The 26,442-nt window shown below is 50.4% G+C and overlaps 1 protein-coding gene across 4 annotated transcripts; it reads left to right on the forward strand.

Annotated features, from left to right (window-relative positions):
- Positions 1-76: 76 nt before the first annotated feature.
- On the forward strand, positions 77-20,244 carry UROS (uroporphyrinogen III synthase). 4 transcript variants are annotated; one of them, XR_004425358.1, is made up of 13 exons: positions 77-336; positions 3,292-3,387; positions 3,494-3,582; positions 3,768-3,851; positions 5,471-5,567; positions 8,791-8,865; positions 12,619-12,693; positions 15,564-15,644; positions 17,975-18,060; positions 18,436-18,506; positions 18,904-18,979; positions 19,068-19,198; positions 19,735-19,870. XR_004425358.1 is itself a non-coding variant. In XM_033131239.1 (12 exons), the coding sequence occupies exons 3-12, from the start codon at positions 3,520-3,522 to the stop codon at positions 19,790-19,792; spliced, it is 789 nt and encodes a 262-aa protein (XP_032987130.1). In that variant the 5' UTR covers positions 77-336; positions 3,292-3,387; positions 3,494-3,519; the 3' UTR covers positions 19,793-20,244. The 4 variants fall into 4 exon arrangements, 3 of the variants coding, with proteins under 3 accessions (XP_032987130.1, XP_032987128.1, XP_032987129.1); XM_033131239.1 differs by lacking the exon at positions 19,068-19,198 and having other exon boundaries at positions 18,904-19,002; positions 19,735-20,244; XM_033131237.1 differs by lacking the exon at positions 18,436-18,506 and having other exon boundaries at positions 19,735-20,244.
- The last annotated feature ends 6,198 nt before the right edge of the window (positions 20,245-26,442 follow it).

Consider the following 26,442-nt stretch of genomic DNA (forward strand, 5'->3'; position numbering starts at 1 on the left):
GTGTGGTTCGACCCATCTCGGTGGCGTCCCCCCCCCCCCCGCCCCGGGCCTGGATGTCGAAGCGCATGCGCGATCACCAGCTGTGCGCAGGGCGGGTTCCACGACCCGGGGTTGCGGTGTCGGTGCCCGCAGTCCACGCGCAGGTCGTCGCCATGGTAGTGCAGGCCACGTGGTGAGGGTGCCGCCCCCCGCCCTGCTAATCACTCCCGCATCCTCAAAGCCTCCTGGTTGGCATCGCGAGATACCGCGCCTCCGGGGGACTGACCAGGGCCCGCGCCCGCCGGACTGGGCACGGCCCGGGCTCCTAGACCTTTCGGGCCTCACCAGGCCGGCGAGGTAGGTGTCACCGCCCTCGGTACCGACGAAGACATGGTGGGATTCAAAGACGAGAGGTCCTTATTTTCATCCTGCTCCCAACCATTACAAACCTGGCTGTGGACAGGTGATTTCACCCAGAATTACATTAGTAGTTAACGTTAGTGGTAACATTAGTAGTTAACCTCGCCACTGCTAAACCCCCAAAACCACCGCCGCCGCCCAACCTACTGCGATGGCCTTCCTCGCCACAGAGGCCGGGGTGTTTCTGAAGCGTAAGTCCCATCGCTGCCTCTCTCGACTTAAACCTTTCAGAGAATTACTATTTCTCGTGGAACCCAAAGTCACCTTGTCCCTTGCACTCAAGCCCAGCATACCCGTCTTTCCTGGGGACACCAGGGACCCTTTCTGACACTTGAACATTTCTCCTGATGGCTCTTGTCACTCAGATCGGAACTCTGATGTCACCTCCTTTAACTCTCCTCACTGCCATTGTCATTCAGATGTCACCTTCCCAGAGAGGTGCCCCTGGGAAGTAACTAATTATCGGCACCCCAGTTCCCTCTACCACATGACCTCCTAGCACTGGGTAGTACTTGAACTTGTCCCCCACCCCCAGTAAGGAATGCACACCCTGAGGGAGACTAGGTGTCACTGCTGAGCACTATTTAGAAACACCTCGGTGAGAGATCGGCCCTGGTATTTGAGAGCATTACTAACATATCCTTTTGAAAACTGTGGGATCTGTATTTCAGAACCTAGAACCATGGCGGGGTCATGGGAGGGCCGAGAAGAGATTTGTGGCCAGAAGATTCCCCGCTTCCAACAGCAATAAGCTTCCACTGTTTAATCCCACAATAGTTGCTTTCTTTGTGCCCTGGAAAGAATTACGCGTTAGCCGAAAATGCCAAGTTTTACCTGCTACTCAATGACATAGCAGATTTCTGGAACCCCCAAATTGGAAGATGCATAGTCAGGGTTCAACCAGAGAAACAGAACCAGTAGGGGATATATATATTAGGAGACTTAATGCAACTCTGGGGGCAGGTCTGAAATCCATAGTGCAGTCCAAGGAGAGGGCAGGACTCGGGCATGAGCTGAAGCTGTGTCCACAGGAGGAATTGCTTCTTCCGCTGGAAGCCTCAGTTCTGCTCTTAAGGCCTTTTCCCTGACTGAATCAGCCCCATCCAGATTATCTAAATTAATCTGTTTTACTAAAAGTCAACTGATGGTGCCCTTTACCATATCTCCAAAATACCTTCCAAGCAACACTTATTTCGATTAGCATTTGAGAATGAGTGAGGACTCTAGCCTCGCCAGGTTGACACATAAGACTCACCATCACGAAAAGGTAGATTCCTAATTTCTGTTTGAGACACAGTCTCAGTAACTTCAGGAAAGGAGAGAAATTATGCTGCCCGCTTTCCCAAATCCCCAACCTCTCTAGCTAACAGCACGACAGCAGCAATAATTGGAACTTGATTTCATAATTAGTATGTGTTCACCCAGGTTTGGTTGCTTAGATACAAAACAATTCATTTTGAGCCAAATTTTCCTAAGACGTCCTATAGATATTATAATGTTTTGGAAATACCGGTGGTGCCAAAAAAAATGTATACACATATCTTGTATTCATCTTTTGTTACCGGTATTTATTATTACAATTTTAATACAGTTTTTTTTCCTTTCTTAAAGTGTGTATACATTTTTTGGCACTCTCTATTTTCAGTAATAGCTTATAAGTAATGGTTCCCAGAGGTAACACATTTCTGCTCCGAGCAATACACCCTGTTTGACTATTACCAATTGCTGTACTATGTTTATTAGGTAATTTGCTGGCAGGTCTAACGATACGTCCAGGATAATAATCTGCCCTTTTTTCTCCAGTTCTTTGGCAGCATTTATTTTGAGGCCTCTGGGGGGTTATAATGTGCTTTTCTCTCCTCCATACAAAGGAATTTAATGTTTGTTGTAAGAAAAACTTGGAAATACAGAAAGAGGTAAAGAAGAAAATCATCACCCTAACCTACCACCAGAAATAATTACTATTAGTATTTTGAAGCTTATTCTTTCATATGTTTATGTATAAAATCTATAAAATCATACTATTTATGCAACTCTGAATCCTGATTTTTTAACTTAATATTATGTTGTGATGATCTAATCCATTTAATTAAATGATTACTATTTGAATGATTTCATATAACTGTACCATAAATTATTTAACCATTCTCATTGTTAGACATTTACATTGTTTCCAATCACTTACAATTACAAAGACTACCAGGATACAAACTTGCAACTAGTAATGAATACATTCTGGGGATCTAATGCACAGCATAGTGATTATAGTCAACAATACTGTAGTATAAACTTCAAAGTTGCTCAGAGATTAGAGCTTACTTGTTCTCACAACAATAAAAAGAAGTGATAATTTGGGGACATGACAGAGGTGTTAATTAATCATATTGTAATATGTAAGTATCAAATCTGCACGTTGTACGTCTTAAACAATATTGTATGTCAATTATATCTCAATAATAAAAAAATAGAATACCAGGATGAGCAACTTTATGTTAATCTTTGCATATATTTATGAGTATTGCCTTAGTGTTTATTCTTAGATATGAAATTACAGGAAGAAAAGGTATGAAGTAGATAAGGCTTTTGATATATACCGATAAATTGTTTTCTAGATTGTCAGAACATATTTTTGAAAGTTTGTCTCATGATACTTGACAACATTTATAAAACGTAGTTTGAGAAGTCAATATAATCATTTCCTAAAGAGCTTGTGAGTAACTTAGCCTATATAACTTGAAATGGAAGTAATTATTTATTTCCTTAAAATACGAGACACCCATTTCTCTATTTGTTATTGACACAACCCAGAATTTGCCTCACTTCTCTTCTGTGAGCCTTAAATGTTTGACTAGGACATTGGCTTTGCCTAATGGCTTTCATCTGCCTTTCCAGTGGTATCAAGTGCCAGCATGCTGTTCCTCGGCCTTATCAGGGATGAGTCTTCTGAAGGAACAAGCCCATGAGTGCTGCTGACTCAGTGTGCAGGGGGTAGGTGATGTCAGCCAGCAGCGATTACCTCCTTCCCCGTGCTCCTGGCCTCCTGGCCTAGGAAGACTTTGCGATCTAAGTAAGGTCTGTTTCCCTGCTGTCACAGCGCCCTGTAAGGACTGCCAGGCAACAATGAAGGTTCTTTTACTGAAAGACGCCAAGGAGGATGACAGTGGCCAGGATCCGTACATCAGGGTGAGTGCCCGAGACTCCTGGTCCCGGAAAGCGCAGCACTGCCTTACCAGTGAAGTGGGGGCGGGGGCGGAGGGTGCTAAAACCGAGGAATTGGCACAGAATAAGTTGTTCATATGATACCATCACCCTTTCCTTATTTTCCAAACCACCCTGGCCAATCCAGAACTATATTCTTTTATTTGCAGGAATTAGGATTATATGGACTTGAAGCCACTTTGATCCCTGTTTTATCATTTGAGTTTTTGTCTCTTCCCAGTTTCTCGGAGAAGGTAAGGTCTGTCATTGTCTGAGCACCGTAACTTCTAAGTGTGATACATTTAGTTTCTGAGACTCTGTGCCAACCCAAGCCAAAGGACTTTGTTACTTCCCCTCATTTCAGTACCAAACTTCAAAACAGGGCAGCACAGCCCCACTTAGCGTCAGGATTGGGCTGCTGTTGGCTTCTCGGCCTGAGCCTCCTCCATCAGCTCTTCCAGAAAGCTGCCCTGGCTTGGACTGGGTTCTGTGAGAAGGCCCAGGAGGGCAGGTTGTGGGGAGGGCACCAGAGCTGCACTGTCCTCAGCAGTTCAGACCTTTCCCACGCATCCTCTGCTTTAACCCACCCGCCCCGACCTATGCAAAGTGCAAATTGGGGTCCCAGGCTGGGCAACTGAGCGGAGGCCTCCAGCAAATAAGAGGCAGTGTCGGCACTCGAGACCAGGACATGTCCCCACAGCATCAGCTCTGCTGCCAGGCCTGGGAGGGACGATCCCAGCAAAGCCTGTCAGGTATTTCAGGCTGAAGAGTCAGTGCCCAGGCAACCCCACCGCTGCGCACACAGACACCCCAGGGCATCTCCCGGGAGCTCCTTTCTGGACGCGTGGGCCAGGAGCCAGGTGGCTTTCATGGAACCAGGGCGCCCGGCCCTGCTCACCGGGCTCCACGGCCCGTTACCACCAGGTTCACCCTCGGGCTCTGCACCTCACAGCCGTGCCCTTCACGCTCTGAAAAGCTTCCTGTTCTTTCCGGTTGAGCTGAATATCAGTTCTTCCTTCAATTCCACAGACATTGACTTGGGATTTATCATGTTCCCATGCCCTGGGTCTGTGTGCTGAGGGAATGATGTAACAGGGGCCCGAGTTGGCATGGTCTTCTGTACGCAGCTTTAAAGGGGAACCGAGGCCACATCACTTGAAATCAGGAGCCTGTCCCTCAACACCAGCCACCCTGCTCCACAAGGGGTTCTCTGAACCCTCCATCAGGCCCCCCGGGTGTGCAGTGAGCACAGGCCTGGGGGTCCCCGGGGACGCTCACCTCGGGCTCACCTCGGGCTGGTTCCTCAGCCTCTCCAAGCCTGTGTGCATAAGCTATGAGGAGAGCATAGAACCCCCACCACCCCCTCCCCGATCTCACAGGGAACTTGGACAGGTTCAGGGAAGGGATCTGTATGAAACAGCCGAGCGCCTGGCTCAGAACAAACGCTCAGTCGATCTTATCACTGTCATTTTCTTTGAAAATCAGGGCTTCAGCGTGGATAGCACCCCTTGAATATTCCAGTTCTATCACACATGCAGGTCAGGTCTCCCCTCCTGCCCACGCCCAGGCTGAGACCCGTTGCCCCTCTGCTCTGGTTACATCCACCACCCTTCTCTGCACCTGCTTGTGTCCCCCTCGACTGAGCTGCTTGAGGGAGTGCCAGGAGTAACGGATTCATCTGTTTTCCTAAGGCCTAGGGTAGGTGCAGGCACTGGGTCAGCTCTCAGTCAGTACTGAGCGGATGCGTGGAGGGATGGACGAGTGGACGCGGGGCATGACTCAGTTGGCCTGCTACGCCTCTGAGCATTTGGAAGTCTGGGAAATGTTGAGCTGAGCCATCACATAAATGCCTTTGTTGTTGTCTGGTGTGCAGCTGTCTCATCCAGAAGATTATGGAGGGCTCATTTTCACCAGTCCCCGAGCAGTGGAAGCTGTGGAGCTGTGTTTGGAGGAAGACAGTAAAACTGAAGGTGAGGCTGGGTCTGCTGTGAATTCCACTGGACTTCTCTTCACTCTGGTTTCTCCCCTTGGCAATGCGATTACATTGGTGCAAAAGTCACTACGGTTTACAGGGTTAAAAATCATGGCAAAAACCGCAATGACTTTTGCACCAACCTAATAGATTGCAGATACAGGTACTTCAGGTGTGAAAAATTGCAGTCACTTTTAGCTCAAGAAGTCCTGAGGTACCAGGTTACTTCACATTTGTGGAACCTTTGGCGGGAGCAGGAAATGACCTTTCTCCTCGTAAGCTGTGTCGTGCTGTCCCACACAGAAGGACATGCCAACTTGTGAGTGTCCTGATGGGAGTGAGCACTTCGCGGGGCCATGTCACACACCCTGCCGTGGGAAACGGGACACACTGCTGCCTCCTAAACCCCAGACAGACGTAACAGCGGGCGTCGAAATGCTCACCTGCCAGGCGCTCCCAGCTCCCCTCAGTATATCGGCGCCAGGCTCTTTCCTCAAACGATGATGGAGGCTCCAACAACATATGAGAAAGCAGTGCGTGCCGTGCCAGGCGCTCAATGAGACATGACCCGTAGACACTCTTCCTGCCTCCCCTCTCCATCACAACAGAGCAACAGAGCCCGGGGTTCAGACTGACCAACCCCTTGGTCTGCTCGATCAAACAGCTTCGTGGTAGCCTACTGCATACCAGGCTCTATGTTTACATTCATTATCTCATTTAATCCAGAGGTACACATGCTGTGGTCCTCATTTTACAGATGAGAAAACCGAGGCCTGGGAAGAGTACGCCCTGATCCACAGCCATGGAACCAGTGAGTCAGGCCTGAGCAGCTCCAGTTATAATAACGAGTGGAGACAGCAGGGTGGGTGGTTACCGAAAGGGTTTTGCAGTGAGTTCACCCTGGGCTCAGATGGCCGTTCTGACCTTGGCAAGTTCCTGGACAGCGCTGAGCCTCAGTTTCCTTGTTTGTAAAATGGACCCATCACTTCCCCTAGGAGCTAGCTGGGACTTAGAAGGGCCTGCTCTGTGCCGCACAGTCCTGAGAGCTTTACCTCTGAGGCAGGTGCGGTTAGTACCTGCCCAGCGAGGAGCCGGAGGAGCTCCAAGACCACATGGGCTGTGAGTCACAGACGTGTGTGTGAGTCCAGCTTCAGAGAGTGACTCCCGAAGAGAAACATTCGGGACCTTGCCTGGCACAGGCGGGCAATGAGCGAGTGACAGTGCTCAGTGGTCATTAGTCTGTCTTCACATTTAATCAGGCCGCCTTGCAGCCCAGAGGCTCTCCTTCTTGGTGATTTCATAGACACCCCTCCCGTTGAAGAGGAAGTCTGATGCGTTCCGTAGGGATGAGGACTCGTGCTGCCCCCTCAGCACAGCAGCTCAGAGCCGGAAGTGCTGACATCCCAGAGTGGAGAGAAAACTCACAGTACAGAAGCGCCCAAATGGCCCGCCAGCAGTGCTTCAAGGAATCTTCGTCTCACAGTTGTGTTTTTCATCTTGTATGTGTTTTGAGGATGAAGATGATGAAAAAGAACAAAACCCCAGAATGGACACCATAACTTTCCAGCTTAAAAAGCATTTTCCTGAATATTTCCTTATTTTGACTCTCACAGCTCTGTGACATAGGCAGGAAAGCTCTAGTTAATCCCAGTTATCCAGACGGGAAATCAGACGAGCTGGTTAGCTGACCCACCCGGAAACATACCCAAGTGAAGGGGCAGAGCTGGCTCCAAGCTAGGCTTTCTGGTTTCGTCCAGGGCTCACTCCAGCTGTGATCTGCTGTGAGGCTTGGAGAACGGTTTTGTTACCAGGAAATGATGTCGTACCTCGGTTCTTCTCTTCCTGAAGAAAAGAATTCAGTCAAGAGACAGTTTGTGCAGCATGAACAGCAGAAGTTTATTAGTAAAGGAAAGTACACTCCAAGACGTGGCTCAGGCTGACCCAAGGGAATGAAGAAGCCTCGCCTTACACAGTGAGGGCTTTTATTTCTATGGGTAGAATTGCCTCTCCCTCTCCCTTATCTCTCCTTCTCGCCCTGCGGTGCCTAGTCCTGCCTTCTCTGATATAGAGCAATGCTTTTCTTTGATGTAGGGGCATGTGTAAACACGTCCCCTTGGTTTAGGGGCCTGTGTAATCACATCCCCTAGGGGTATGTGTAAACCTGGAATCCTGCTTGGCTTGGTGGTCCTGATAAGCAGGATGCCTTCCTCCCTTCTCTGGCTTTTGACGATGCATTTCTTCTATTTAGAAGCATGTGGAATCCTGAAATTCTGTTGGGCAGGTGCCAGGGGTCTTGACCCAAGTAGGAGCTGCAGCAAGGGGCTTTCTAACCGGGGCTAAGTCTCTCCTCCTGCTCATTTCTATCTATCTACTTACCCTGTCAGTTTGTTCACATGCTAGAGATAATTTTAAAATAAATATTATTCACATTTGGGGGTAGGGAAGAAAGGTGAAACTCAATCTTCCATTACCATTTAAAGGGAATTTCCCATAGAAGTGTAAAGGGTAGAGTAACACTATTGAATTTAAGGGAGGGTTATGCCCTAGTTAGATTTTAGGAAGGAAGAACTAGTGTTTCCTTGCCTTCTAAAAAAGTATCAGATACGCAGTGGCCTTATGATATATTTGTACAATCCATTTTCTCTTCATATTTCTTTCATTCATATTGAAAGATGTTTATTTTTGTCATAAAATGGTAGAGTTTGCTATTGTGTTTATGACCCTGAAATTAATTTTCTCTACTTTGACCTAATGGGTACATGGGCCCTCATCCGACATTAGTTTCTTGACTGTTTTCAGATTCATGTTTCAAATTAAACCAATTGTGTTACTTTAGTAAACATTTAAGCTACTTCTTTTGAGTGACCAGTGGCTTTTTCTTTAAAAGTCTAGATTTTAAAAATGTTAGTATCACCTTGCAAATTAATTCTTCAAGTTCTGTTTATTTTCTAGTATACATTAAAAATACTTCTAGTGCCAACTGTGGAAATTGCTTACTATTTCAAGCAAGGCATACTGCAATGTTTACCAAAATGATTTCTTCAAATGTGCAGAATGTGGGCAGTATACAAACGGAATTTTAGTTGGAGATGCTGTTCTTTAGACTTGCGTATTACGAGTTTGCCTTGCTCTCAAGTCTTAGGATGAACAAGCAGCCGTAGACACCCGTCCAAATGGCCACCTTGGTATTTGCAGCTCACATCTGATTTCATGTTTTACAGTCTGGAAAAAGTCCCTGAAAGAAAAATGGAATGCCAAGTCGGTGTACGTGGTTGGAAATGCCACCGCTTCTCTAGGTAAGCAATCAAGGCAAACAAGAAACAGTGACAGTCCACTGTGGTGGTGTGATTCGAAGGAAGAAATGCATACTTCGTCTTTGTCCCTGTTCCTGGCACGGAGCTCCTAAAACCCTCGGAAGTTTTCTAAGTGATATAGATGAAAGTGTCTTTTGTTATTCATTCTCTTTCACCTCCACCTGAGTTTATTTTAATGAGATGACTTACAGAAAGCCCTTAAAGTTGGGGCTGGTTGCCAAGGGAACCAGTCATGTAATTATAGTAGGAACTATTAGACTCCTGCCCCCTGGCGCCACCTCCAGGGAGAGGAGAGGGGCGGGAGGTTGAATTAACCACCAGTGCTCACCCATGCCATGTAATGAACCTCCATAAAAATCCCAGAGGACAGTAACATGGAGAGGCAGGTGCTGGTGCCATGCCTGGAGAGCTCGGCACCCCCCACACACACACACCCCCATACTTTGCCCTGTGCACCTCTTCTGTTTGGCTGTTCATTTACATCCTGTGAAATACCCTTTGTAATAAATTGGCCACAGTTAGGAAACCAGTTTTCTGAGTTCTGTGAGCCATTCTAGCAAACGGTCACCCCAAGGAGGGGCTGGTGGGAACCTCCAGTTTAGAGCCGGTCAGTCGTCAGAAGCACAGGTGACAGCCTGGACTTGGGACTGGAGTCTGAAGTGAGGACCATCTTGTGGGCCTGAGACCTTAAGCTGTGGGGTCTGATAGCGTGAGAACTGAGTAAAATCGTAGGACAGCCAGCTGAGGGCTGGAGAGTTGCTGGGTGTGGAAACCCCAGACATTGGGAACCACAGTACAGAAGTGTGAGGGGTAACAGTAGAGAGCAGAAAGGAAACAAGAGTCTCCATTCCTACGTCACTCAGCCTTGCTCGTTTTCTAAAACAACACTTTAATTCAGCTTAAAGTATGATTTTTTGTTTATTAAATGTTTAAAAAGTATCTCAGTCAGTCTTTGGCTTTGTGATCTTGACGCTTTTGAAGGGCACAAGCCAGTTATTTTGTAGATGGTCCCCAATTTGTCTGATGTTTCGTTGTGATTAGAGTCATTCTGGTTCTACATGCCTGGCAGGAATATCACAAAAGTGATGCTGTCTTTTTCTCATTGACGACAAAGTTCTGGAAATTATAGTGGTGATGGTTGTATATCATTGTGAATGTACTTAGTGTCACTGAATTATACATTTCAAAATAATTAAAATAGTAAATTTTATGTTGTGGATTTTTACTAGATTTAAAAAAAAAAAACCTAAAAGGAAAATCACTAAATATTAAAGATAGTTATCTCTAGGTAGTAGTATTATAGTTGTTTTTTTAGAATTTTCTTAATATTTTCCCAAATAGTCTTGAATTTACATTGTTTCTAAAGCACAAAATATAAACAGGGAATCATTAAAAATTATCATAAGGCATTTTAAATACTTAAACAATGCTTAGCTGTTGTGAGTAAATGAGCCTATGACTGTCTTTCAAAACAGTTCAGTTTCTTTAAACGAATTTTAAAATATTGGGGGAAGGTGAAATATAAGTGAAAACAGTTTAGTAATTAAAAGCACATCCTTCAGAGAACAAAGTGAGGTTGGGGAAAGAGAGCAGTTGGAAGTTGCTAGATTAATTAAGAGATGATGTGTGGCTCGTCACGCAGCAAAATCTTTACCCCCGCCCCTTCCCACCGTCCTGCTTACCAGATCAGCTGGGAAGAGGGCATGAGCGGCTTACCAAGGGAACCACCTCCACGCTCCCGTATCTCCCCCAAAAATAAGTTCAGAGTCCTATCACCCAACTTTTCAATGCTCGATTTTAATTCACCTTTCTAGACATGACGCACAGAAGGAGCTCTCTTTAGTGGGTACCTTTTTTACTCACTTTTTTTCTGAGGTAGAAAAGGAAAGAAAATAATATAGGCAATGTATGATTTATATACCAAAATTTCAACTGTCAAATATAGTATATTGGTAAATTTTCCTATTTTGATTTTGTTCTCACGCTTTCACACATTAGCTGAGAAACATTTTGAGCTATCACATAACGTTCAGTTTTATTTCATTAGCATCAATATGCCTTTTGTTCTCACTGTTCTGTCAAATGAGAAGAAAACTAGAAAAAAAGCAAGTGGTGATACAGTGATGAGCAATCTGTCTGGAGACAGAGCAGCTGAGAGTGGGCCACCATTACGTGTGGCACAGATGACAAAGCTGGGGTCTCGGCCTCAAGCTGCTCTGTTTATCCAGCTGTGAAGAGACAGGACATGTTCTAAATGCTGGAAACATAGTATCAGAAGGGAGATGAAATTAGGGATTTTTCAGTTTTTAAAGATCTTTGGGAGAAACCACATCCTATCTTAATATGAAAGTCAATCACCCAACTTTTGAACGCTCGATTTTAGTTCACCTTTCCAGACATGACGCACAGAAGGAGCTCTCTTTAGTGGGTAAAGAGAGGAGGCGTTGCTTGAACTCCCCGCCGCAGGGAGAGACCTCATACCACCCGTTCATTTCCCCAAACCTTTACAGAGAGCCGCTCTGGGCTGCGGGGTGGACCAGTCCCCACCGGCCTCCTCCTCTGTAAGGCGCAGGGGTCATCCCTGCATGTCCAGCTCACAGGGTTGTGTAAGGATCAGATGAGCCAGTGCTGCTCTGAGCAGCAGAGCCAGTGGTCTTGTCATGCTTCCCACCGTCTGGGTTCTTAGGAGGATGCACACAAATGTCCGTGTTAAGTACCAGCCTCACTGTGAGGACTTATGTCCCAGCTCAGTCCCTGGGAAGTCCTCAGGGGTCTTGGGGCACTGAGACCTTCCTACTTCAGAGACTGGCTGGCGGTGTGTCATAAGCAAGGGCTTTGTTCCTGAACTAAGCTTACAGCTGCAAGTGACTTTTTCTCTTGGACTCAGCACATTTGTGATGATCTGTAAATTAAAAGCTGATGGTGTGTACGTTAAAGCTGCAGTTGGTTATTAGCCAGTGTCCTGTGAATTCCACATGGAATGCCCACAGCAGCAACTTCCTCAGAGAAGTTCCACGTTCCTGCAAACAGGTAGCGAGCTGACCCAGCCGGCCCTTCCTTCTTTAACGTCCTCTGCAGTGACCAGTGTTCCCCCCTGGAAAAGTGCAGGGGAGCCTGCGTGCCTGCTTCTTGCTCAGTTCATGACAGAAGTCACACCAAAGTGGCTGGTGCAGCCCCTCCCCCAAACCACCTGCATTCGTGGTCCTGGGGGGCCCTGCTGGCAGCTTCTTATGAAACCTCCCCCACTTCCATTTCAGTCTCCCCATGTCAACCCACGACACTATTCTGGATGGGGGCTGGTGTCGCCTCCCTACCAAAATGAGGGCTCTCTAATGCCCTGTGAACAGTAGATCTCAGAGGCTCACACCCTCCTGACTGAGAAGAAAACCACCTTTTTTGTGCTTCTCCGAGATGGCCAGTAGTTTACTCTCACCATCTCGTGTGATCCTTAAAACAGTCCCATGTGGTCTATTTCCCCTCTGGTAGAGGAGCTCTGTAGGGCCCAGGAAAATTGGAACATTACTCAAAGCCATGCATCTAGAAAGGGTGGAGCCGGGACCAGCTCCCTCACATCTGACACCACTCCTGTTTCCTTCCTGCGCCATCCTTAGGAAGAGACTTTCCCTGTGGGACTTGTAAAGCCCATGGCTTTGCATCTGCACATAAAAAGGACAACACAGGAACCACGGGACTTCAATAGCCATGTGAAGAAATATATTTTTTGTTGTTTTCCAGTGAATAAAATTGGCCTGGATACAGAAGGAGAAAGCTGTGGAAATGCAGAAAAGCTTGCAGAATATATTTGTTCCAGTAAGTAGAAAAAGGTCACCCTAAATGGAGCCCGTTTATTTTTGTTGCTTGGTCTCACAACTGCCACCCAGGGAAAGGACTAGCTCCTTGGTGCGCTCTCCACGATGACGCTGGTTGACACGCAGTGTGGAAGCCCCTCCTGGGACCAGAGCCTACCTGTACGTGCGAATGTCTGTGCTTGTTTGAGAGTCAGCCCACCTCTCAGCAAAGGACTGAGACAACTCAAACATAACCCAAAATAAGACAGTCGGGTCTTCGCTCCTGGGGGGTAGGGGTCATCAGTGTGGCTGGGCTCCTCCCCCAGCTGCTCCTTCCCTCGGGATGCAGACCTTCCAGAATGATCCACCTCCAGGCTCCTTTTTTCTAATGTTCTTTCACAGGATAATGGTCACCGTTAACCATCTCACAGCCCTCCTTTTTTAATATATTAGGTTGGTACAAAATTGCGGTTTAAAAGGTTAAAAATAATTGCAAAAACTGCAATTACTTTTGCACCAACCTAATAGCAGTCACTATAGATGGTAGCTCCTGGGATGCAGAGCCTGGGTTTACAAAGAACCATTACGGGTTCTGTGGGGGAGGGGCTGGGACGGCAGTGAGCTCCTTAATGGAAAGGTGGCCCGGCCTGTTTCCACAGCAGATGGTTTGGCTGTACGTACTCACAGTTGATGTGCTGGTTCTGGAAGGAGATGGAAGGAACTGAGGCATTCCTCACTGTCAGCTCCAGGGCCAGCAAGCCGTGTTCCTTGCTTTGCAAACAAGGCAGAGCGGATCTGTCACTTTGGAGACACCACACTGCTGTTGCAGGCTGACCCCAGGCTGGGAGGGGAGAAGAAAGGGATTCTCGGAGGCACCTTGCAATGCCTTTGTACTTCCTCTGATTTAGTACCAGTATGTCATGCGCCCTGACGAATCTCCAACTCAAAAATATCCGACTAAGAATCCACCTTGACAGCTAATCAGGAGTTTCACCTTGGTTTTACCAAGGCATTCAAGATTTTCTCCCCAAGTAAACTCTGAAGCTTAATTTTAGAAGCTAAGAATTTACTTCCAGTGCTTGGAGTAAACAGGCCAACTCATAGTTATTGCCCATTTCTGCTACTTAACAAACACTTATTTACTATGTGACAGGCACTATTGGAAGCATTAAGAACTATTCACTGATTTAATTTGATAGCTCATTGTTCTGATAGACAATTCTTCATCCCTCTCAGGATATCTCCTCTAATGGAAAAGAAAATATAAGTTAAATGATAAAAGGTAGGAGACAATTCTGAGAGAGAGAGAGAGAGAGGGAGGGAGAGAGACAGAGACAGAGACAGATCGCAGTTTATTTGAAATGTCCTCCTGGACGTGGAGCTGACAAAAGAAAAGGCAGACTTGCTGGGCTCTTCTTCCGTCCCTCCAAATAAGCCTCATTGTCCTAATTACAGTTAAGTTCCCACTGCCTGCCTGACTTGGATTCTCACAGCAGCGCCTGAGAGGTTGGAATCGTTGCAGACGTGAAGTCATCAGTCTTACACTCACATCTCCAGTGAAAGGACGTTTTAAACAATCAGTGTCGTCTTAATGACACAGTGATTCTTTATCAAGCCCCCACCCCAGCTGCATAAGTCAGGATCTTCAACACCTTGGCTGTCTAGCTGGGCAGTCCAGCCTTCTTCCTGTTCAAGGAATGAAGAGTGGAGCCTCTGAGCCCCGCGATTCATCATTTTTGTGTGGGGTTAGACTCCTGCCAGGCCCGTCCCTCCCTATTGTCCCAGGGAGACCTCATCTCTCACCTCTGCACAACCAACCAGCTTTCCCTTGACCTATGTAGCATTGGCCTATTTGGGTTGAAAATCTGCAGGCAGTAAACGTGTCACAAAAAGGAACGGGTTACAGACACACCTTGTTTTATTGCACTTCACAGATGTGTTTTTTTTAACAAACTGAAGGTAAGACCCTCCACCAGCAAAAAGAGTACGACTTGCTTTATTGCGATATTTGTTTTATCACCGTGGTCTGGAACCGAACCGGCAGTATCCCCGCGGTCTGCCTGTATTTGCCTTTGACTTCTTGAAGGGGGTTAGCTCCCAGAAGTACAGTTACCATAGATCTCCCTTCAGCAGGAAAGAGTTTGCAACCATGACATTTTCAAGTTTTCTCCCTTGTGCTGACGAGGCAGTTTTTCCACGAGGTCAGCAGAGTTGACTGGGCCTGCACCACCTGGCCTTCTGCTGGGCACTGGTGGTGCAGGGAGAAGAAGACAGACGCCTGCCCCGTACCAGGATGCACGCTAAGCTCCCTGTCTCCCTCCAGCAGTCACAATGAGAAGCAGCAGCTCGATACTCTGCTGGACCTGCAGAAGACATGGTGCAAAGGGCAGATTCTGGAATCTTCCGAAGGCCCCTTGACACCTATGGTTGGGCTTGCCAGAACACCCCTTGGGCACTTGGCTGGTGGCTGCTGTCCTTGCTGGGACAGGAGTGGACATGCAGCTTGTCTTTGTTGGGGGTGGCTGCCGAGCTCCTCTTGGCTGCCGAGCCCCTCTTGGCTGCCGTTTCCCTGCCACCGCTGGTCCCATCCATGGCTCCCTCACTGGGAGGGAAAGTTTGCCCCAGTGCCCACACCAGACCTGACCTCTAACCTTCTAACTCTAGTTAAGGTGCAAAGGCTGCTTCTAAAATAGTGCAGCCCAGGAGCCACTGCGGGGGGTCGGGAGTCAAAGGAGCGAGGGCAGAAACCCCTGGCTTGTTGGGTGTGTTTCCCAAGCACCTGTGCCCCCGAAGGAGCAGAGCAGGGCAGCAGCTGCCCCTCTCTACCCCCTGTGCACAGGCAGCTCCCTGAGTTCCTACAAAGCTTTACTAAGTCTGGTTATTTATTCACAGGGGAGTCACCAGCCTTGCCTCTTCTGTTTCCTTGTGGAACCCTCAAAGGAGAAATCCTGCCGAAAATGCTCAAGGACAAAGGTGACTGAGTGCGCTGACTCGTGGGGCCTCCCAGGGCCTTCCGGTGATGGAAGTGGTGATGGAAGTGGTCGGCCCTGCAGAGGCCACAGGCAGAGCAGGCCGGGAAGGTGGGGCACGCCTCACCCTAGGCGTGGAGGTGGTCTGCTTTCCTGGCTTCATGTCTGCTCTCAGCCGGCCCAGCTCCAGCTGGGAACAGGCGGTGTCACTGAGCCTTCACCAAGAGGACGTGACCCCGGGGCAGGGTCCACATGTGGAAGAAAGTCTAAGGATGGAGCTGATCCGTAATGACACGCAGCGTCCTCCATGCAGCTCAGCCGCTCAAGCCTCGCTCCCACTCCATCTCCCGGGGCTCTCCCTGCCTAGAAACCAGCCCCAGTGACTCAGATGTCTCAGGTGTCACCTGCACACCTTCTGTCACATAGTTGGTCTGGGAGCAAGGGGTGAGTAATCCGTGGTTTGGAGTACGAACTTCAGGGTGCGACAGATTTGAATTCTCCCTCTGCTGTTCGTTAGCTGTGTGAGCACGGGCAGGTCACATGCTCTCTCTGTGTGTCAGCTCGTCCGTGAAACGGGTTTAAACCATACAGCCTGCGTCGCAGAGCTGTGTGAGCTTAGACGCGCGATGCCTGGCTCTCAAGGCAAGCAGTTCATGACCTGCAACTCACACATTTGCCTGCAATGTTTTGAACCTCCATCAATCCAAGTGAATATTACCCGGATGATCTTGGACCTTGTAACAATCCCCTTCTGTATTAAAATGGGGTGAGATCTGATCTCTCTACCCCCATTACCATCCGTCTCTCCTAAAGGCTACTGGGGATAATGGGGATAATGGCAGAGGACGTCAGGGCAATAAGATCAGCGAGGTCCTCAGCCTTTGTGGAACAAGAAAATGAGAGAACAAAAGAGAAAGCGTGGTCCCAGGTATCCTTAAAGAAATGAAACATAAATCAGAGGCTTGATGCCTCAGTTTCTTTCTTTAGGTTTTTGGGTATGTAATGATAATAGCTTGCTGTTTTCTGCTGAAATATCTTGATTCCTCCTGAGAGGTTTTCTTTCCTTCCAATTTCATTTCTATAAGCTGGAGGTTTCACCACCTGATACGGTTTCAGCCCTGAGTGGCTGCCCTGTCTAGTAAATATCTGTGGCTGACATTTGCGCTGGTCACTTCCTGCCTCCTCCCTCACGGCCAGCCCTGGAAATCCTAGATGTTCAGAGTCACTGAGTGGAACAGGAAGGAACGTGACACTCCAGAGCCTAACCCATTCATCTAGCGAGGGTCCCTGGGGTCCATGGGGAGAGGGAGCAGTGGCCACTCCAGGAGCACGTGGCCATGCAGAGGCAGGGCTGGCACTGCTGGGCGCCGACTCATGGCCTCTCCCAAGAGCTGCCCTGGGACCTGCTTCCTGGTGTCAGGTTGCTGGGGACGAGGTGGTAGGATCCAAGGTGCCTGGAAGGCCCTGGCTGCCTGCTTCAGCCCCAGGCTTGAAAAGCTCCCCCCAAGCTCTGCCTCCTCCCCTTGTCCTCAGTGTAGGGTTCCGTACTGATAGCGTTGTGACCCCCAGAAGAATCATTTGATGTGAACGCCGAGAAGAATTTATCTGCTGAGGTGGACTCTCCATGGTCAGCCGAGGCCCCATTTCATAAATTATAAGAGCCCAGGGCCATGTGCCTACAGGGGCCTCTGGCCTCCTCTGGATACTGGGGAGAGCCTCAGACTGATCTCTGGGCTCCCTGCACCTGTCCCGCTTGGTCAGCCGTCTGAGTCAACCCCTGCGGGGACGCCCTGCTTTCTTCCTTCTACCAACAGACAGACCTGCCCCGTCCAATCAGAACTGCCAATGTGGAGACCGCACTTACGTAAAATGACCGAATTCAGAGGCTGGGAGGGATTTTGCTTAGGCTGCCTCCCGTGTCTCGGTGGTTGCTCCCCAAATGAACCTGTGTCTCCCAGGCTGCAGCTCCATTTTGCTCAAAAAAAAAATGCTTTTTATTCTTTATTCCAGTCTAAGATTAACTTTGGTTTCCACCATCCCTGGTGGACATGCCACACAGACGGCAACAAAAGGCATCGAGGGTACGTGGGAAGCCTTGGGTTTCGGGGACTTGTCCTTCCTCTGCCATCAGCCTCCTCCCCCACAGGACTGCTGAGTGTCCAGCAGGCCAGAGGGCCGGCGAGGCCGCTTGCACACAGCACGGCCCAGCTCCCGACAGCATGTTCCAGGCTGGTTGTGCTGCCCTGGGAGGGCTCGTCTCCACTGACTGCCCGCATGCACACCCCACTGTGTTCCCCGTGCAGTAAGTCTGTTTTCCGCTTTGATCATGTCCAGGGATTCCCATGGAAAGCATAACCGTCTACCAGAAGATTCCACACCCAGGAATCCGAGTGAACCTGAATAGCTACTATTCCCAGCAGGTGGGTGCTGTTTCTAGCAAGAGCTCGGGCAGGGCGGGCACCCAGTGGGTGGTGGGGTAGGTGGGTGAGACACAGCCTGTCTGCGTGGTTCCACTCCCCCCTGCTGTGTGACTGAGGACGTGAGCTTTCGGAGGCTCCATCTCTGTATCTGTGAAATGGGAACAGACCAGCTGAGGAAGGTGTTTATAAGGATTGAAGGAGATCATTTACTCAAAGCCCTTTGAGCAGCATCCCAGACATAGGAAGCCTGAGGCAGAGAGTAGCCTTGTGACTGTTCCTCCTCGTGTGGCACTGCTGGCGCGGGAGGGCGCCCCTGTGAGCTGACTGACGTTCTCCACATGTAGATTCAGTAAGATGCCTCCCCTCCCCTTTCAGGTCAGGCTCCCGAGTGCATTGCTGGTTCTGGGACAGCCTTTTAGCACACAGCAAAGCAGAAAGCCGTGCAGGTGGGCTGTCTGCTGTCTGCGCTGGTTCCCGCAGGGCTGGACAGGTGACAGAGCTGGGCTCCAGGGCTGCCTTCATAGATGAGTGGCGCTTTGGCCACACACACTAGGGGCACTGTCCACCCGGCTAGGCACGGGGGTCTGTGTCCTCTGGCCGGGCAGGCCAGACCTGGGGGCCTGCAGAGCGGCCACCAGCAGCGCCCGGCCTTTCCATCGCACCCTGCTCTCTAAACAGTTCCTTACCTGAACTTGGCCTCCATGGGTGAGAACGAGAGAGTGCCAGTATCAACCAGGAACCGCCTGCTGGACGCCTGGGGACACGGGTGGATGGTGACAGGACTTCGGGAACTCTCTCTCCTCGCCCTTACGGCAAGGACTGACCTTGTCCTCTCTCCTACAGGGCGTCCCAGCCAGCATCACGTTTTTCAGTCCCTCTGGCCTTACACACAGTCTCAAGCATATTCAAGAGTTATCTGGTGACAACATCCATCAAATTAAGGTGAGGTAGTCAGTGGGCTTTTGGTCTTTTTCAGATTTTTAACAAAATTTGATTAATTATCCTAGAGTTTCCATGTCAAGTCAGAGCACTCCTGACCTCGCAGAGCCCCTGCGGGCCCCTCTGGAGAACTGGAAAGGCAGGGCTCTGCAGTTCCCGGCCCACTCAGGCACAGCGACGGCCTTTACCTTTATCACAGGTGTGTCTCACAGCACACCTGGGTGGTGGGGACTGCTTCTCAGGTTTACAAGTGGAGTGACAGGCGCAGAGAAGTGTGTCCCGACCCTCTGGGTGCAGGGCCCTGGTCTGGACTGCTCTGCTTCGGGGGTGTCCACAGCCACCACCCCTGCCTGCCACACTCTGTTCTGTGTTCCTTCCACCTGACCCCACCCAGGGCCCCAAGGTACCAGGCAGAACTGTCGGCAGCTAAGGCTTCGAGGAGGCTGCCCCGGTGGTGGTCCTGATTCTGGGCTTCGAGTCCCTGCCAACGCCCCGGAGCCGCAGGGGCGGCGCCATCTCGCTCTGGCTGGCGCTGAGGCTGTAATGAGACCGGGAGGCTAAGGCATTTGCAGCCTGTAATGCCGGGTTCCGATCAGGAGTTTGTCCCATTTATAAGCTCTCGCACGAGGAGCGGTGTCCTAACAGACAGGGTGCCCACAGGCCCTGCACAAGTCGCCTCCTGCTTCCTGCTGGCACCGGCTGGTACACTGAGGCCCTTCTCTCCTCTCTCTGCAGTTTGCAGCCATCGGCCCCACCACAGCGCGCGCCCTGGCCGCACAGGGCCTGCCTGTGAGCTGCACGGCCACGAGCCCCACACCTCACGCCCTGGCCGCTGGCATCAGGACGGCGCTCCAGCCCCAGAGCTGCTGAGCCAGCTGCCCCGGCGGCCTCCCTGGGCCGGGCTGCTGCCTCCAGGGCGGGCGAGGTATCTGACCTCAAACCCCTGCCTCGTGCCTGAGCGGGACAGTGATGAGGACGCGACCGCGCTGGCATCAGGCCCCCGCGCTGCCTCCATGCGGCCACTCGGACCCTCGCCCGGTACGTGCCAGCGCCCAGGCCCCGTGCAGCAGGGAGCACATCAAATGAACACCACTGGCTCCTTGTGCGGACTGTGTGATTTCCACTGCAGAGCTGTGTTTGGGAGGAAACAGAGGTGTCCATGTTCTGATAACCGACAAACGTGGTATGAATGCTGAAATTTGCTGTGTGTGTTTTATTTGTCCTATAAAAAGGACCCGGAAGTTCCTGCTTTGTGCACTGTTGACAATTGTAAGTCAATACGGAGACTCTTTCCTCAGAAATGTCACTGCAGCTAGTGAGTCAGGGCGGTGGGGCTGCGCGGTCGCCGACAGGTACAGTGCCCAGCGAGAGGCTTCGCCATTGTCCCCATACTTCCTTTCCTCTTTTTAAATCTTGGCCCGGAAGTTGAGCTGAGCTGAATGAAACCACGTCTGTCCTTCAGTAATGTGAGCTGGTGGGCAAGAGGCCTGCGTCCCCCGCACACCGTGGGCCCGTGGAGGGCAGCACTGGGAGGCGTCTTCCACTGGCAGTGCCTGCGTGCTGCTGCGCTGGGCACAGGCCTTGCTTTGCTGTCCATCCTGGGGGGTGGACACCACTCTCATTCCCATTGTGCTGGTGAAGAAATGGAGACTCGGGAGGTTAAATGCCACCCGGGGCTTTTCCAGCCCAAAGCGGTGGACTACTAGGTAGGAAGGACGAGAAAACCTGCTGCATCGCTAGTCTGGGGTTGCAGTCTGGCTGTGGTGCAGAAAGCTGACGGGGACACCCTGGGGACAAGCAAGCCACAGAAGGACGAGGTTAGCCCACGAGGGAGAGGTGCGCGTGTGCAGCTGTGGACATGGGCATGCAAACGGGCCCAAGGCAGCTTCTGGGGTGATGGGTGTGTTTGGAGACTGGCTGGTGTGTGGGGTGCAGGGCAGCACTTGTCCCAGAAGACTGAGTAAAATAATTTGGAAAGCGCCACGGGGTGACACAGCTTTCTCTGTAATGTCAGACCGTGAATCGGAAGTCTGCCTGCATGTCAGACCGCGTGACGTGCTTCTGAAAATGAAGCTGCTCGGGCCCCACCCCCACACTCTGCTTTGCTGGTATCTAGGGTCAAGCCCATGCACCAGAAGTGCCCCGGGGGTCCCCACATGCGAGCATGTTTGAAAACCACCGGATGATCTGAACTGGGTCCCACCAGTCAGGGTGCGATCACTAACATACTCTAGCATGATCCCTGGCATATTCTAGAAGCTAGACACACAAGACAGGCGGGAGTCACGAAGAAGGAAGAGAAACCCCGCTGAGGCAGGTGGGGAGGACATGGTGAAAAAGGATGGCATGGGCTTCGGAAGCAGGGGGTCGTGGAAAAAGGAGGAGGAACAGCACCCCACTGGGGGTAGGAGGTTTGCTTCTCCCAGCCCAGTGAGGGCCGGGATGGGCTGGGAACAGGGGATGAGGATTTTCCAAATGTCTGCTTCTGTCTTCTTTCATCCCCACAGCAACCTGAAGTGGCCTTTTGCAAAGATTGGGCAGGGTTTAAGGTGAGGCGGAGCAGGTTTGGTTAAAGATGGGGGCCCACTGTGACAGGACGGGTGCCAGCCGACGTGGCAGGAGGAGCCGGTCCATGAGAGACAAGATGGGCGCAGTGGAAGGTGCGGTTTCCCTGGCTACTGCTGTAAGGAGGGAACCCGGGCTTGGGCAGCTGGGCTGGAGGTGCCGGTCAGCAGCTTAGCACACGGGGGCTGAGCAGACAAAACTCAACTTTAAGGAACCCCAGTTCCTCTTCGGGACCACAGTTCCGCCAATGAATGAATCATGTAGGCCTAGTAGCTGGAAGCGTGTGCATGGAGGGGCACACCAGGGATAGGCCAGCTTGGGGACGTTTAGCTTCGAGTGTGGATGTGTACGACACCTCAGGGACAGGGGACAAAACAGGAGCCCCACAGGACACCCTGACAGCCCCAGCCAAGTTCCAGGCTGAGGGACCTCGGCAGGCAGGCTGCAGGATCAGAAGGGACCGAATGCAGGTGGGAGAGGACGGCAGGGAGAAGACATTTTACAGAGGCGCTTCGAGGGCTTGCCGAACTCTCTGGCCTACGTTCCGTCTTTCCAGGGGCTCGTGTGCACCCACACCAACCAGCTCCACTCCAGGAGAGTTGTGAAGGACGAACTTTGCACAGGGAAGCTGTTACAAGTGAACAGTCTGGAGGGTCCTGGAAGCTCAGCAGGGGAGGCGCGTGGCACGCGGGGGAGGGCCGGAAGCAAGACTCTGAGGGCCCATCCCGGTCTCCCTGTCCCTGGCGTCTACTTGATGCCAGGAGAGGCACTCCTGCCCTCTAACCTTCCGGTTCCCCATCTGTCAAGAGAGGTCTGAGCTGTTGCTTCCTGGATGCTCCCATTGCAACCTAAGAAAGTGTTCCTGCTGTCCCCGGAGCAGGACCAAGAGCCACTGCTGGTGACTAGTAAGCAATGTGCAACATTCTGACCAGCAAGCAAACAGTGTTGCTCCGGCTTTATCTGAGTTCAGAGGTTCCTCTGGTGGAATGTATTACCAGGCTGGCAAAGGTGACGTTCGGGTCATGGCCCCTGACACCTGCTGAGTCTGGGCCTGGGGACCAGGGACAGCACAGCACTTGCCCTCCAGGGGCCGCAAACACCTTGAAAAGACAGTCAGGAGGTAGGTGAGCTCAGCATGGATAGTCTGTACTTCACAGGCCAGGCCTGTGGCCGGGAGATGCAGGGGCGCCACCTCTGCCTGGGGGACGATCTCCGCACTGCCGCTCTCTGAGGCTTGGTTGTCGGGAGCTGACAGTGGACAGTGTGGAGATGGCAGCGTCTCAAGGCGACCTTCATCCAAACCATGTCTCTTGCCTTTTGTGTCGACGCACTGGTTGTCACAGTTTCCTTCAGAGATTTTATAAAAAGCATTAGATTTCTTTTTTGTTTGTTTAAGTCCCTTTGTTACACTTGTCCGGGAGTTCTCAGCTGGGCAAAGCACACCATGTGGCCCTAGCGTGTGATTATACTTCTCTGCCCCCCTTGCGAATCCTTACCCAGTGCTTTCCTCCCCAAACACTTTTATAACGTGAAGTGAGGGTGAGATGAATCCAAGGGCGCGCACCGCAGGCTTGGCACCGTCTGACCTGGCCAGTGCCTGACGTGCATTTGCTGCAGGTGGCCAGGTGCACGTATGACGGGGAGGCCTGGGGCTCGCCATCCACTCCGCTTTAACTTCCCCAAACTGACAACATTCATTTCACCTCCTGGAAAACTGCTCTTCTGCTCCAGATAAAGTGAAAATCATTTTGAAAAGAGCTCCAAGTTTATCCTGACCTATACCCCATTTTCAGTGTCCCCAGGATCTTCACACAGCTCAGCTCCCCATAGTCCTACAGGCCACCTCACTGTCCTGTCCCTGAGGCCACGAGGCCACGGGCAATGAATGCGAGGACACCCCGAGAGCTCCCAGCTCAGCAAGAGGAGATCAATTCAGCGTGTCCTCTGAGTGAACGCGAGGCAGAGACTCATTCACACAGCCTCCCCCACCGTCCTCGGTGCCTGGGACCCGGGGGCGGGGGTGTGGGGGGTGGGGACACCCAGTCAGGGTGCTGAGCTGCCCAGCTGAGGGGAAACTCCATGAGGTAGGTGACAGCCAAGCAGCGCTGTCACACACAACGCCACGCCAGAGGGGAAGAAGCCAAGATGCTATACTCCCCTGCCTCTGCCTGTTCCTACCTGCCCGCTGTTCCTGACCTCCCCCAGGACGTGGCCCCAGGGCAAGGAAAGACCCCACTCGAGCAGAGAGCCCCGGGGTCCCACTGGAGGGGCTCCAAGGGGTTCACTCTTACGCCACTCACCTCAATATGCTGGCCAATTTCCAGAAAAGACAGAGGAAGCAGCACATGAGCACAAATGCAGCGATCAGTAAGGAGCCCCCAAGGGCAATAATAATCTGAGTGTCAACCTTCTCAATCATGGTCCAAGCCAAGCGGGCACCTGGGCAGAGAAGCGCAGGCAGGCAGCGAACGTGTGGGGGAGGCAGCACCCTCAACCCAGAGCCTTAGCGTGTGAAACACAAGTGAGCCCGCCCAGGGAGGCCTAGTCTGGCCCAGGCTGGGGAAGGGGTTTACTCGTGGATGAAAGGGACTGAAATGCAAATCCAGAGAGAAGGAAATCAGGAGAGAAAGTGGCAGACTCTTTCCCCTTTCCCAGGCAGTGACGTGCAGCTGTAAATGACGAACAGGCCTGTGCTGCAGTGAATCGCTTGAGTCCCAAACACCCGGACCTCCTAACATTAGTCGTCGTCTCAGAGTCAGAATTGGCCCCTCACTGTACATCAGGCTGAAAAATCTCCCACGGGAATAACTAAGGGAATGTCTTGTCCCAAAATATTATGTTGGGCATTGCTGAGAATATGCAAACCCATTTTGTAAATAATACATATTTGGGGGGAAAAGTTTTCAATTTGCGCATGGATAACTGGGTCAATGCCACCTCAGTGTTTAAGGAGATTCTAGAAGCTTCCAGCCACACCCTCCCCTAGGCTCAGAGATGGGGAGTATCCTGCACCAACCAGGAACCAGTTTCCCCAGGAGCCCTTGTCCTTCATTCTGTAGGCCACACACCACCCCCTGCCGTTTTTCCTCCTAAATCCCACTGACTTCCTCAAATTCCAATTTACCTGGAATAAGCACTCGGTTAATCAAACAGTCTGAGCCTTGAGAAGCCAAAGGCTGAGCAGTACTTGGGGAGAAGAGCGCCCCGAGAGCTAAGCAAACAGCCCAAATCGTAGGCACACCTCTCTCAGTCCAGTCACCTGAGCTGCATGAGGCCAACGGCACAATAAAGCAAAGAAAAAAAGAGAAAAAAGTGAGTTCAGAGAACAAGACCGCTCAGGAAGAAGTTCCTCACGCCTCTGGTCCCTAAGAGGGGTCTTACTGTCATCCTTAGGGACAGCTGTCGTGCAAGTTTTCAGACCTGACTTTCAGCACAGCCTTTAGCAAGAACTCGCCGAGCAGGCAGGCACCATGGGAGTCTTACACCTGTCAGGGCACAGGCTGTGTGACATCAGCCCTCAGGACACCAGCTCTCAATCACAGAGTTCTCAACTTTGTTCCATGGTCAGAATTCTAGTCTCCCAGGAAACAGACTATCCAGATAATGTTTTGAATAATTTTGTTCTTGTGCCTTTGCAGGTTTTTGTTTCCTCCAGAGAAAACGTTTAGGGTTCGTCTTCTAATCAAAACACAGTTTGAGATTTCAATTGAAAAAAAAAAAAAAACAGAAGGAAAACCAGTCAAGTGGGATCAATACCCTTGGAAATCAATACCCTGATTTCCAAGAGTGACGCTGTGTTTTACCCACACAGTGGAACTCTATGCAGCCACGTAGCACAATTCAGATATCTGTCCATTGACATGTTGATACAGTTAAGTAAATGGATAAATAACACTGAATATGATTGACATGTATAACTATGTACAGTTTTATAAAGCTATAAATATATATAAAACATATAACTGACATGTGATATAAATGCCAGTTATATACATGGTTATATATACAGAGGGTGCCCAAAAAATGCACACACATTTTAAGAAATGAAAAAGCTGTATTAAAATTGTAATACTATATACCAGTAACAAAAGATGAATACAAGTCACGTGTATACTTTTTTTGGCACCCCCGGTATTATACATATAACATACGACATGTATAATCGAAAAATACACACGGACATGTATAACATGGTACAGTGAGGAGGAACCAGAGCAGGGTACCAGGCCGAGACTGGTCTCTCTGATCACAAGGCAGAGAGAGCCAGCCAGGCTCGTTCTATGAGACACGGGGGTTCACTGAGCTACACAAAGCTTCTCCCGGAGTCCAGGGTGGGGAACGGAGCAGAGCAGCCGTCCGGGCACAGTGGGCATCGGCAGCCATCAGGCTCTGGGCCCAGACTCTGACTTGATATAAATGTTGGATGCCAGTCCCACGGGAAGCCCACAATGGCCGCACGCCACTTCCAGTAATTTCCCTGTACCGTTCACCTTAGTTTCTGTTTTACACAAAGTTTTCAGGGTGTGCCTTCCTGTCAAATGCTCATTTAAAATTTAATAAAGAATGGGGCCACAGTTGAAAATGTGAAGCCGCGTGAGAAAATTGGATAATATTAAAGGGTTATTGCTAAGTTTGAAGGCATGACAATGGTAGGTAGTATGCTTTTCTTTTTCCCCCCAATAATCTATCTTACAGAGATCTGCACTGAAATATTTATGCATAAAATTTGTCTGATGCCTGGGGTTTGCTTCTGACTATGGAAAGTGCCAAGTAGGGACGAGGGCAGCAATGAGACATTCCAAGCCATGAACCATGCCTGTCTCCTGACCACTAGCCCAGGCTTCCTTCCCGTTAGTCCCCCTCCCAGAGGAGTGGCCA

The sequence above is a fragment of the Rhinolophus ferrumequinum genome, chromosome 16, assembly GCF_004115265.2.
Source record: "Rhinolophus ferrumequinum isolate MPI-CBG mRhiFer1 chromosome 16, mRhiFer1_v1.p, whole genome shotgun sequence".
NCBI classification, from domain to species: Eukaryota; Metazoa; Chordata; class Mammalia; order Chiroptera; family Rhinolophidae; genus Rhinolophus; species Rhinolophus ferrumequinum.